The sequence below is a fragment of the Athene cunicularia genome (assembly GCF_003259725.1).
Source record: "Athene cunicularia isolate RWA chromosome 3 unlocalized genomic scaffold, athCun1 chr3_part1, whole genome shotgun sequence".
In the NCBI taxonomy this organism is placed as follows: Eukaryota; Metazoa; Chordata; class Aves; order Strigiformes; family Strigidae; genus Athene; species Athene cunicularia.
Window position 1 is genome coordinate 76,375,439 of NW_020799097.1, and position 12,525 is coordinate 76,387,963.

Below are 12,525 nucleotides of genomic sequence, written 5' to 3' on the forward strand. Positions count from 1 at the left end.
TTTTTTTTTTTTTTTTTTTTTTTTTTTTTTTTTTTTTTTTTTTTCTTTCCAAATAAAAATGAAACAAAACAAAAAACAACGCCCAAAACAAGAAGGGATGCTTTTTGGGTTAAAGCAATCTGTTGCTGCTGTTCAGTCATCAATCTTCACAGGAAGTGAGTCTGATGTCCCAGGAGCAAGGGACTGGGAGGGAATCCATATAGAAGCTTCCTCACCTCTTGTTACTTTCTCCCACTGGCTGAGATTGTCCCTGGAGATGCAAAAAAGTCAGAGGTAAAGCACTGTTCATAAATTTACTAGGATTTCCTCTTAACACCACCATTTGCTGTACTATACTTAGAGATGTAGCTCTATGCTGTACCTGTATATCATCAAGCTTTTATCACCTTTATTTCATCTTTCACCTTACGTTATCCCATTTTGTAATTCTGGGTGTCTCGTATATGTGTTCACTAGATATGTCTCTGGCATACCTTCCCCAGAATAAGCCCTGAAGCTAGAGGCTAGAACCTGCTTCCATTAAAAATTTCTAGCCCTCATGGCTGCAGAGAAAACCCAGCTGTGACCCAAGAGACACATGTCTGCAGAGATTCTGAAACAGCAGCCTGAAGACAAGCAGCCTTCCTCACTTTGGACTTCAGGGATTTTACCACAGCATCCTTTAGCCCTTTTCAAAACCACCAGAGATTGTGACTTCTGCCAGGAAACTTCCTTTACAGGAAACCACAGAAGTGCATTAAGCTTTCAGAAACTCCTGCATATGGGCTGCTCACCAGTCTATAAAATGTTGTATGCCAACATCATAGTATCAACTTTCAGTTACTAATACGGTGATCCTACTATCAACCTACTACATTTAAAGAGTACCCCTTCCTCAAGACAGAAATTTTTTTTAGTGTCTCACATTCTGGTCAACTCTCAAGCCCAAGTTTTGGCTTACAAGCCATAAAATAATGGAAAATTAAGCTGGTAATGTTCAAATGATCTGAAGGGGCTACAGACCCGTGATCTTACTTGCTGTACACAGTAATACCACTCCAGTGACTTGGAAGTCTGTGTTGATGATGTCCAATAGTGGACCAAACATGCAACATAGGGCCAGATCTGGCAGTCTTCAAATACAGAGAGAAAAGGGCAAGCTGTTTCAATTTCATTTCAATGTCAGACATCTAGTTACTAAAACAACAGTTCTTAGAAGTCTTCAGTAAGCAAACAGGATGGTAAAAGTACTAAGGTCTTACATGCTATGTCATATTATTGTATTACATCAGAATTCATGTAGCAGAGCTCTTCTGATTTTTATGGAACAGCTTTGCTGAAACAGTTGCTAAAACACCAAATAATGAGCTGAAAGCACAGAGAACGGGTAAGAAAAGAAAATGTTGCATGTTCTGGGTACGGGAGAAGGTAGGATCTGATGGAGTCTACCAAAGAAAGTTGATGCCCTCTAGGGGAACACCTACACCATTGTCTGCAGACAGATGGAAAACTGCTCTGCTACTGCTCCAGGACAACTGGAAGTCATGAAGCCAGTGTTAACATGGCACTGAATCTCAGCTAATACATTCAGGCACTAAGGATTAGAAAAAACTGAGCTGTCACTATTTCTAGGTCCCTTTCCTAAAACTGGGAAAGTAATGAGGAGAATTGCAGCCAAAATATTTTTAAATTGTATCCACTTCATCAAGAATTGAGAGACCTGAAAGCACGTGGAAAACTGTTTAAAATTATTTGGTCTGAAATAAAGGAGAAAATTAAATCAGTTCGCCTCATCCTTAAAATAAATATACTATCATAGATTTGCCACTTTGGTAGACCCACTGAGTATGTGGGCTACAAAATATACATAGGACTTATTCTGAAAACTAACACAGGTGGCTGGTAGTTTTGATCTACATAGAATGACAAGAGAGTATTTAAAAATGTGGAATAAATTACTGGACAAGAAAGCCTTCTAGATTCTTAGCTGCTACCTTACCTCAGGGAAACAGTGACTAATACTTTTTTTTTTTTTTTTTTTTTTTAAAGATGTTGATAATACAATTCGTTTGCCTTTGTGCTCCAAGTGAAGTCCTGGCTCCTAAGTGTCTGGAATAAATTCTCAGAAAACTCTCAAAATAAAAACCCTGATGCTGACATGCTGCCTTGGCTGCTTTTGTCACTATTATTTGCAGCTGGTGTCTGTGTTCCAACGAATTCAAGGACGTTGCAGCTTAAACACTGCGTTCCAAGAACGAGCACTGCTAGTGAAGGGGTGGTATCAAAATCGGTTCTGTCAGCAGCTGAGGCAATACCATACAGCAATGAGGCTGTATTCCTCTCATCACACTGAATAACAGTTGCCCATTAAAAATAAAGGAAAAAAAACAGTATAGTGCAAAATCAGCCATTTGAAATGCTCTGGAGTAACCTAAACCCTGCAATGACATGTATTTTAGTAATTGGGGAGTTTGAAATGAATCTGTAGTCTTGATTTCCTACTCTGCATCTCAAAGTCTGAACTCTCAACACTTCTTCCTCAACCTCCTCAAACAGACAGCAGAGGGTAATTTCAAGGCTAAGCTAAAACTATCAAACTGTTCCTCAGAAGACTGTGCCAGGGTGTGGATTTTCAGGAAACAATTCATTTTTACAGATACCTTAATCCCCATCCACATATCTATGCCCCAGTTCTGCATCAATGCAATCTGAATTAAGGAATGCACAAGAACAAGGTGGGGAGCTGTGTCTGTACAGAGCTGTGCCCAGTCTGGAGACTGTGCCAGTGTGGCTTTCAGAAGTATCAGTATTATAACCGTAACTGGAATTCCAATGAACAAACATAATTTCTAGAACAGAAAGGTTCATAATCTCTGCCAGGAGTGATTGCTTTTACTTCAGATATCACACCTTTTGCAGAAAAACCCACTCTAGAGAAGATGTTCGTGCTTGATCTTCAGAATCACGGAGAACCTTTTATCTAAACCACATATGTATGTGGGTGCTTGATACTCCACAATTCAACTTTAAACCTACTCAGATGAGTACTGAAAGATGGACCACCGACTATTACAAGCCACTTTTGCAAGCAAGCCTCATTTGGATATCTATGTGGCCTTTCCAAAACCCTCTCCCGAAGAAGATGCTGTACAGTCTGAAGCACTCAACCTAGCCTCGCTAAGCCTCAGTTCCCATTAAGTGGAATAACAATGCTAACTTCTTACCAAAGGTACTGGCAGGCTTATGCAAATGGTTCTACATTTTTAAGACTTCTCATTTGATTGTGCTAGTAGCAGAACTTTCCTGACATCCAGTGCTGAGATTAATTTATTAATTATATAGACTCTGCAAGACATTTTCACATTAGAAGCATATAGATACTGATTTGGGAAGTAAAAGTACACCCACATGTTGTCAAATTAATAATACAAAAGAAAGAAAAAATTTCATCTATAAAGTAGTTTGACAGTATTAGCTTGAGTAGAAACAAGTAACTGGAAAACTCGTGGTATTACTGCCTTTCTAATAGTGGGTATAATAGTTGCTGTTTAGTCCATGTAAACAGTATAAAACTCTTTCTGACAGAAAACATGGTTATGCAAAGCACAATCTATGTTCCAGTAACATGGATCGAACAACTGACCATTTAGCTTTCAGTCATCAACACAGCTTAAGCAACATGTCTTCAAGCAACAGTTACACAGAGAAGTTAGAAAACTTCCAAGATCTCAGACTACTTCTCAGTTAAGCAGTTGGATGACTCATGATCTTGTAAAGACTGAAAGGATTACAAGCAGTTCTGTAGTTTAATTCATATTCTCTGATTTCACACTGAAAGCAATTCTTCCATATTTGTCAGAGTACACATTATTCAATTATCTGTGATCAAATTATCAACACTTATATATTAGGTCAACATAACTCAGGGAGTACACATTCCTACCCCGTACTGTAACTCCAAAATTCAAAACAGGATTTGGACTCTGATATCGTTATGATAGTAAGACACCCCACAGCATTTTGAAACCAGAGAATAATTTAATGCTTTATTGTAACTGATGGAACCACTGAAATATGCACTTACAAATATTTCCACATTATGCAATTTAGGACAAAAAATTACTGCCTATTGTTTACCAGACACTGTTACTTTCATAGTTTCTAAGGATGAAAGACACTACTCTAAGGATCACTCAGCTGAACTGCATAAAAGAGACAATTGGCAATTTCATCACAGTAACTGTATCTCAGACCAGTAACTGTGCCTTAGACCTGTATCCCATTTACCTCTCTTTTAAAAAGTATATCTAGCCTTGGTTTAAGATCTTCAACTGGCATTACTCCAAATGCTAAAAAAGACATTCACCATATTCCTCATTTGAACCTTTGGGCTTCAAGTAGTCTTTACCTGCTAAATTAATGAGTTTTGTTTAATCAGAAAACATACTATGGAGATAGTTACAGATTTCGATAAAGATATTATCTTGGATAAACTAAATGCATTATGTCAGATTTTTTAGTCTCTCACTACTAAGATCTCAAAACATTCTTTAAGTTCTTCTCTTATTTTCTAGTGTCTTTATCTACTCTTCTTAAAGCACAGATGCTAAACAGGATTCCAGCTGTAGCCCCATTAGTGTAATAACTACAGAAGTATCATCTCTAATCCTACTTAGTATTCCCTCCATATCTATCTAAGGGTTGCACATCCATGCCCAGCAATGGGACCTTAGAGGCAGTTGACTATTGACGATGGCTCCTAGATACTCACTGATTTTTGTAAGATAGTCTTCTGTCTCACTGGTATAGACCTACATATTCTTCTCATAGTGATATGAAATAGCGTTTTGCTAACCATTATGTTACATTTCATGGCATTGTATATAGTGGGCACTGTTCTTTTACTTCACATGGATCATTTAGTCCACAAGATCAGGCAAGTGACAGAGTAGGCAGATATGCCATACAGAACAAATAAAATGTTCAATGCAAGCTAGAATTTAAGGACCAGAGGAGGAAAAAAAAAATATTATGAGAGAGGTGCTAGTAAGAGCATAGAAAACAGGCCTCTTTTTCCTGGATGGGACTAAAGATTGCTGGCATTTTATGAACTAACTGTTTTTCTTTAGAGAATAGTAACTTGAACATTTTCACGAAGTGTACTGGTTTCAACAGAAGTTTTGTCAGGAAAGATTGCTAAGGTCCAGGATATAACTATTGGACAGAACTACCTACAAAGAGATCCACCATCATTCCAGGGTAGAAGCAGCCAATTGGTTAAGGACCTTCTCCTCTCCTCCAGAAGATCCCAAGCTGACAGTCCCAACTGACTGATAGGACAAAGTTACATTTGCCTCTCCCACATCCTAGTGGTACCACCCTTACGCTCCTATTACTGAATATTCCAGGGATCTTTCTTTTCCTGCTTTTTTAATAAAAATGTTCTGACATGAAATGAAACTACATGCAAAACCCACATTTTTTTTAATGAAACCAAATTCTAGCCAATCTTAGTTGTGAGAACCAAGTAAAAAGGACACAGGGAAATTGTACTGAACCAGCGTAGATAGGTATACATAAGCACTGAACCAGTTTCTCTCTAAATGCTTTTAGCATCAAACACATTTTAATCAGCTGTGTCTGTAGATCTGCACTGGATAGTCCCAGACAGTATTGCCTCTGGGTTTCTGCATAGATTAATGCACGATGTTTATCCCTGTTTATCTGAATGCAAATTCTAAAATTAAAAGTCTATAATTCCAGACAAACTTGCAAAGCATGTTCGCTTTTTCTTTAACTAAGGTACATGATATACAAAAACTTGCGTTATTTACTGACCTGCATGCTCGGAGTAGCGGCCCAGTTGGAGGAAAGATCTGTGCAAGTGTGGTGTAACATGGGATGGCTACAGCATTGTAGAACCCAATCTATGAAAAAAAGTAATGAAGAAGAATAGTTAAATGTTGCCAAACTGTAACATTGAAAGTTAACAGTCAACTAGCTCAAAGCTGTTGACTACTTACTCAATTACCATTTACATTAGTACTTCACACTGCTGCATCTCCTCTTAACATCCAAAAGCTTTAAAATGAAGCATTAACAGTGAAGTCTCTGGTAATTACAAGTTGCTTACATGCCTCTATTTATGACTAATATGACTGCTTTTATTATCCAATTGATTTGTTCAGGATCTGTCTGGCTTTTTGTGTCAGCAGTGGCAGGAAGTAGGTGCAGATGGCAGAGCCATTTCTGCAAATATTATTCTTGTGATGATATTTTTTAAAAAAAAAAAAAAAAAAAAAGGAAAGTTGTGCAGCATTGCCAAAATATGGTTAGATTCTGGATTGATCCGATGTCCTCCAGAGTATTTATTCCATAGCTCAATTTATTTGAGATGCTGGGGACTTTGCACCTTTGGAAAGTTTCTAAAAGGTGTGCACTGTGATCAATAACTGGTTTGCAATTTGTTTTCATTATGTGGTCCAGTGATATTTTTTTACCATTATCATATAAATCTATTTTGAGAACATCAAATGAGTACCTCTTTAATGATATCTGATTCATACAGGCTTAGGAGCTTATGACAGCTACCATGTCACAGCTGAATTATCATGACACAAGGAAATTTTTAGAAAATGCTATTTAAATATTAGCAAGGATGACAGATTAAATTCAGATCCATTATAACATCACTCATTTATCCCAGACTCTCATGATAGTTACAGTAGTGCTCTGTGATCCCTTTCTCTGGGCAGAGTTTTTAAATGCCTTTTAGTGAAATACCATGTATTGTACTGTGACCAAAGCATTTAATAATGTCTCTTTTTAGCAGCCTAAACATTGGCCCTTATTCAGAAATAGAAGAGAAACTCTTGTCCTCACCTCCCTCAGTACAAAGATTCCTCCCATACTGCTATGTAACCAAATCCATTCTGTACTATTAAAAAAAAGATACATTTTCTGACCTGAGAACCCAACAGTCTGAGTTGAAGTAATCATGATGTAACAAACAGAAAGAAACTGCAGCTAGTGAAAAGGCAAGGCTGCACACAGGTGTGATGTCTGCTCATCAATAAAAAGATTGCTATTTTGCATAGTGCACCACTGTTTTTTTCCTATGTGTTTTTTCTTGTTGGCTCTTTTTCTTGTTTATTCTTAATGAGGACTATTTTATTTCACTGGAAAACAGAATATTACTCCATAGTTATCAAAAATTAAAATGGGACCTTCGGTAGAGTCACGCTTTAGACCTTCTGGCTCAGTGAGAATTGTGTTGTCGTTGCAAATCCTAACATATTTCAACCAAACTAATTTAATCTGTAATATATTCTGAACAACCTTCTCTCCGGAACTCCGTTATTCGGAATAAAATGTGTCTTTTAAGGTCCTGAAAACTTGGAAGTTAAAATGCACATCAATCTAGGAGGAAAAACCCTAGAAGGCTCAATGGATTTAAGTTTTCAATAAAGCCAGCTAATTAAAAACATTCCTTTGAGAGTTTCCATTTCTGACTGAGAGCAAACGCATACAAATCCCTTTTGTAAAAGGTTTGGATTGTCCAAATCAATGATTCCAGATTTATTTTATGTTGCTGTGGCTAGACAGAAATCCTAGGGTTGACTCAGGTATGAGCAAACTATTGAAGTCATGGCAGGAATGGCAGTGTATGTATATCTTAAATATGCATAAGCAAGAGGAACTAGCAAATATTTTCTGTTTTGGAAATAAATTGTTCCTGTCTCTTTAACTGTGCATCCTAAACATATAGGAAGCTTTAACAGACGGATCTTTAACGTTCTGACCAAAGTAAGAAATCTCCCTTAACGTTTTAAACCTTGGTGCGTAAGAGTAAACTTTATATTTTCAACTTGAAAACTGCATTTCTGGGATAAGCTTTGAATGGCTGAAGCACACGAACTGTTCCTTCTCTCCCCCTTCATTACTCAGGCTGGCTTGACTTGCTTATTAAAATGACTTTCAAGTCACTGCATAGTTTTGGCATTGCTATTTTCTTCACAGGTTCCAAAAGGAGGACCAGAAAAGAAGATGGTGGGATCTTTGCTGAGTTAGGAACAAACTCTCAGTGCAGGCTCCACAGAAAGAAGACACCAGACTCAGACACCTGACATGAGTTGTGCCGCAAAGGGTGTAAAGCACAACAGAGACCAACTGATCCAGCCACCCAAGTGAGAGGAATTGCTAAGTACAAGCTGTTCTGATCAAAGATGAGCACTTGAGGCAGAAGTAGGTTTTGTCAGAGATTACATGTTTATACAAATCCTCATTTCCTAAACATCATCATTTAAACAAGGTATCAGTTCTTTAATTAAAATTCACATAAAAATACTCATTAATGCTTTTTGTTAGAGACCAAGGAATTGGATGATAATGCTTCAAATTCTTCAGTGTCTACATAAATATAGGAATGGTTACTTTCACGGACTTGTATATGTCCCAAATCTCACACTTTGCTGCAACACTGTTGTAAGAACAGCTACAACTATACTACTGAAGTTGGCTTTTAACATCCGATTTTGCTTAATATTTTACTGTCAAACTATTAAGAAGCATGGAACAGAGCACAAAGTTTAAAAGAACCTGACGAAGACAGTACCTGGAACAATTCTGACTGTGTCTTAAAGAGGAAAAATAAAGCTTATTTTTTTAGATCTGTGCTTTCACCTCATTAACATTTCTTTCACAAATGCCAAGATGAGTACATACCATAATACTCTCTACTTTTCAAGATGTCCAATGATAACTAATATAGTGTGAGGGAAAATAAATCAAATGCAGAAAAATGTTTCTGCTATTTTTAGGTTTATACTAAACATACAGATTCAGTAAATTAACTGCTAATTCCTTACTGTAATAAGGGTAATAGTTTTCATGCTAAAATATGATAAAGCATATGGAGTAAAATGTCAGAATATAGAAATTTCCATAGTCTTGTTTACCAAGTAATTAATCTGTAGTGATTTTGTGACGTCATTTCTAATTTATTTTAATTATTGTTCATTTCAGAGTTCATTAAATGCTTTGTGAGTGTTAACTACTGACAAATAAAGCATCAGATACAACTAAAATAAAAACCCCCTTATACATATATATATATGTACATGTATATGTATATGTACATGTATATGTATATGTACATGTACATGTACATGTATATGTACATGTACATGTACATGTACATGTACATGTACATGTACATGTACATGTACATGTATATGTATATGTATATGTATATGTATATGTATATGTATATGTATATGTATGGATAATGGACAACTTAAACTTACTTTTCTCTGCTCAGATAATCAAAGGACAAGCTACCTTTCTCATCTACCCAAAAAAATTAGTTCAAAGACCCTTTTTTTCCCTTCAAATTTATGTTTACAAAATACTAACTTTCCCAAGGGAAAGCATTAATAAAATCAGTCATTTCTGCACATTTGTGCACAGGAAAATCAGTACCCAAAGCCTATGAAACACAGAATACTGAGGCTCTTAAAAATACACTCTTTATTGCTTATCCTCAAGAAACTCTTCACTTTTTTTTTTGTTTGTTTTAATTTTAGGAATGACAAAAAGCAGTGTTTGTAGTCATCCAAAAACCTAATGAAGAAGTATTGGTATAGAATCACAAATATTTTGCAATCTGAATCTGAGTATTTTAACCAGGAACAGGTGACGAAATTCATCTTGCATTCAGGATAAAACAGCAAAACCTTTTACCTAAGGGCTGAAGCAACCACTTCCTAAATTGAAAACATGTTATTGACACGTCTTGAAATCATAGGTGACTGTGGTTTTAGCTAGAGTTACAAGTACAGAGAATGGAACGTAACAACAGCAAAGAGCACACTGTCATTTAAGAAAACATTTGAAAACAAGTTTTCCACTGCTGCTTAAAAAAGTTAACCCTGTTTTGCATGCAGAACATAAAATTCAATAGCCCACATACCCTAATGTCAAATACAGCATTCACTAATATGTAAAATGTTTTTTTCATACGTGTTTTATTAACACTATAAACATGTATCATTGTACTGATTGAGTTCATACCTGACCCTGAGGGACTTCATCTTTCTTGTCTCTGTCCATCATAGGAATAGGTTGAATACCCGTTTTCTTCATTTCATCACCCTGGAGAAAGGCAGAGGAGAGATTAGGAAAACAAAAATGAAGACTACTGAGATCTGAATTAATTTCCATCTTATATTGTATGTCAGTCTAAAAATCCAGAACTTAAAATAATGTATAGTGCCTGTCTAAGGCAAACTCACAAAACTGCCTAAGGAGGGGCTCATTTTGTACATTCACCTAAATGATAATGTAAACAGCAGATGCTGGAAATGAAGTTTTTGAATCAATGTACACACATTTTCCTTGTTTCCGAGGTCATCTCCATAATAAAAAGCAACTAGAAGAATAAAACCAAAGAAAGCAGTTCATTCTATTCTGCTCTCTTCATAGTTAGTCTCATCTTTCAAAACACTACCCATTTAAAGCAGTATAATACAATGACCAGTAGAACACAACACACCCATCCAAGGAAAAGCTGAATTTACAATGTGCCCTCTTTGTCAACAATACAATCTTTATGACCATGCTGCTTTGAAGAAGCTGCCTGTCAAACAGCCTTCTTTAAGTACGTTATTCCTCTACATTCATAAGAGGAATACTGGAAATGATGCAGGATATGCAAAGACCAGATATATGTAATGTACAAGTGAAAACTGTCTCCTTGTATTCCACCCACTACCAGCAGAACAGGCAAAACATATTTCTGAGCGCTATACTGGGACTGAGCAAAATTACTCCTAAAAAACCCATAAGTAGTTGCCTACTTTCTGTAACAAATTGAAGTTTTCCAATAGTCTTATGTCTCAACCACATTTCAAACCACCACGGATGTTTAATCTTAAGGTTATAAAGGCAATTACAGCTGTAGCAATGTTTTGCGTGGCGAGGTTTTGGTAACAGGAGCCTTCAGGGTTGAAGCTTCCCCCATATCCAATAGAGCCAGTGCCAGAACTATGAGGGGCTGCTCTGGGGAAAGTTAACTCCGTCCCCGACCGACCCAATACACCTTAGTTAGGGAGAAAGTTTATGCAGGAATATTTATGCAGGAATATGCTTACAGAATATTTGCTTATTTGTGTCCTTTAATGTGAGATTCAGCTTACAGAGGTATAGCTATCTGAAAGCTTGGGATGTTCCCTAAATCTGTGTTCTAATTTTCTGCTACAGTTAGTGAAGGCATCTCAACTATTTATTATACCTTTCTCATAAGATCTTAGCAAGACACATTTCAAGTGCCAACGTGCCCTTTCAAAGGAGGATTTTGGAACTTTTACTCAAAGGGAAGTTTGCAATATAATAAATTGATTCTGATCTGAGCAGAGCATCTTTCTGCTTGACCACTTTGCAACTACTTTGAGTGGATGGGGGCTTCTGGAAGTCAATTCCCTCTTGTCTATTTGGCCTCATCACGTATTAACTATGAATCCTGGTCAATTATCAAAAAAGAGATGGAACCAGGAATTTTTGAATTGGTGTCTTTAATATTCTCTCAAATCACATATTTCTTTATCCAAGTAGTTAGAGAGGTTAGAATCATCAAATCTAGTCTCTTTTAGACATTTTACTTTTGAAAGAAACAAAAGGAAAGGCCTCTTTCCTCAGCTAATTTAAAAAAAAAAAAAAAAAAAAAAACATTTCCAAGCACAGAAATTCAGTGGGTTGTTATTTAGGAACTGTAGGCAAATTTTGGTTTTATGTGCCCCCAGTAAATAATTATTTTTTTTTCCCATTTATTTCAACTACCATTTATTTCAACTACCACAATTAATTGATCCAGGACTGTCTGCAGCTACCATAGTCTCAGTGATAAGAAACTCAACGCTAAATCATTTAGTATCATATGATTTTAAGCTCTTCGATGAACATAACATCCAGTGCTTGAGAGACATTTGAAGTCAGAGCTTTGAGGAAGCTGTCCAGCTTCTGACTGATTATGCCAAAACTGAACAAAGCTCAGATCTATGTTCACCATTTCACCTTGAAAGAAAAGGTAACAGAGTCACAGAACGGTTTGAGTTGGAAGGGACCTCTTGGCACCATTCAATCCATCCCACACAGCTATGCCAGCAGCATCAGCTAGAGCAGGTTATCCAGGTGGTCCAGTCAGGTTTTGAATATCTCCAGTGATCAAGACTCCACAACTTCCCTGGGCAACCTGTGCCACATGATCACCCTCACAACAAAAAAAGCATTACATCTAGATAAAATGCATGCACTAGAAACACGTGTTTTCTTGTGTTCAAGTATGTGTGAACATATATGCGATACACTTTTAAAAAATGCTGCTTCTATCCTCATGGTTGTAATCATGATCAGATAGGTAAAGTTTAAATTTTAAGCAAGTAAGTTTATATTGTACTTGCAGTATGGCTATAATAAGTGGCTTATAATAAGTCTCTTAAAAATACTGCAGAAAGGGTTTAACAACTACCTAGTGTCTCATATCTTCCCCAC

General features: G+C 36.6%; 1 protein-coding gene across 2 annotated transcripts in view; it reads right to left on the reverse strand.

Annotated features, from left to right (window-relative positions):
* Positions 1 to 20: 20 nt before the first annotated feature.
* PDE10A (phosphodiesterase 10A) overlaps positions 21 to 12,525 on the reverse strand; it is a 375,046-nt gene continuing 362,541 nt past the window's right edge. For both annotated transcript variants that reach the window (XM_026846120.1, XM_026846118.1), the window contains exons 20-22: positions 10,051 to 10,131; positions 5,818 to 5,906; positions 21 to 250 (exon numbers count right to left, since the gene is read on the reverse strand). In XM_026846120.1, coding sequence (XP_026701921.1) covers positions 133 to 250; positions 5,818 to 5,906; positions 10,051 to 10,131 — 288 coding nt within the window. In that variant the 3' untranslated portion in view covers positions 21 to 132. The remainder of the gene's footprint in view (positions 251 to 5,817; positions 5,907 to 10,050; positions 10,132 to 12,525) is intronic.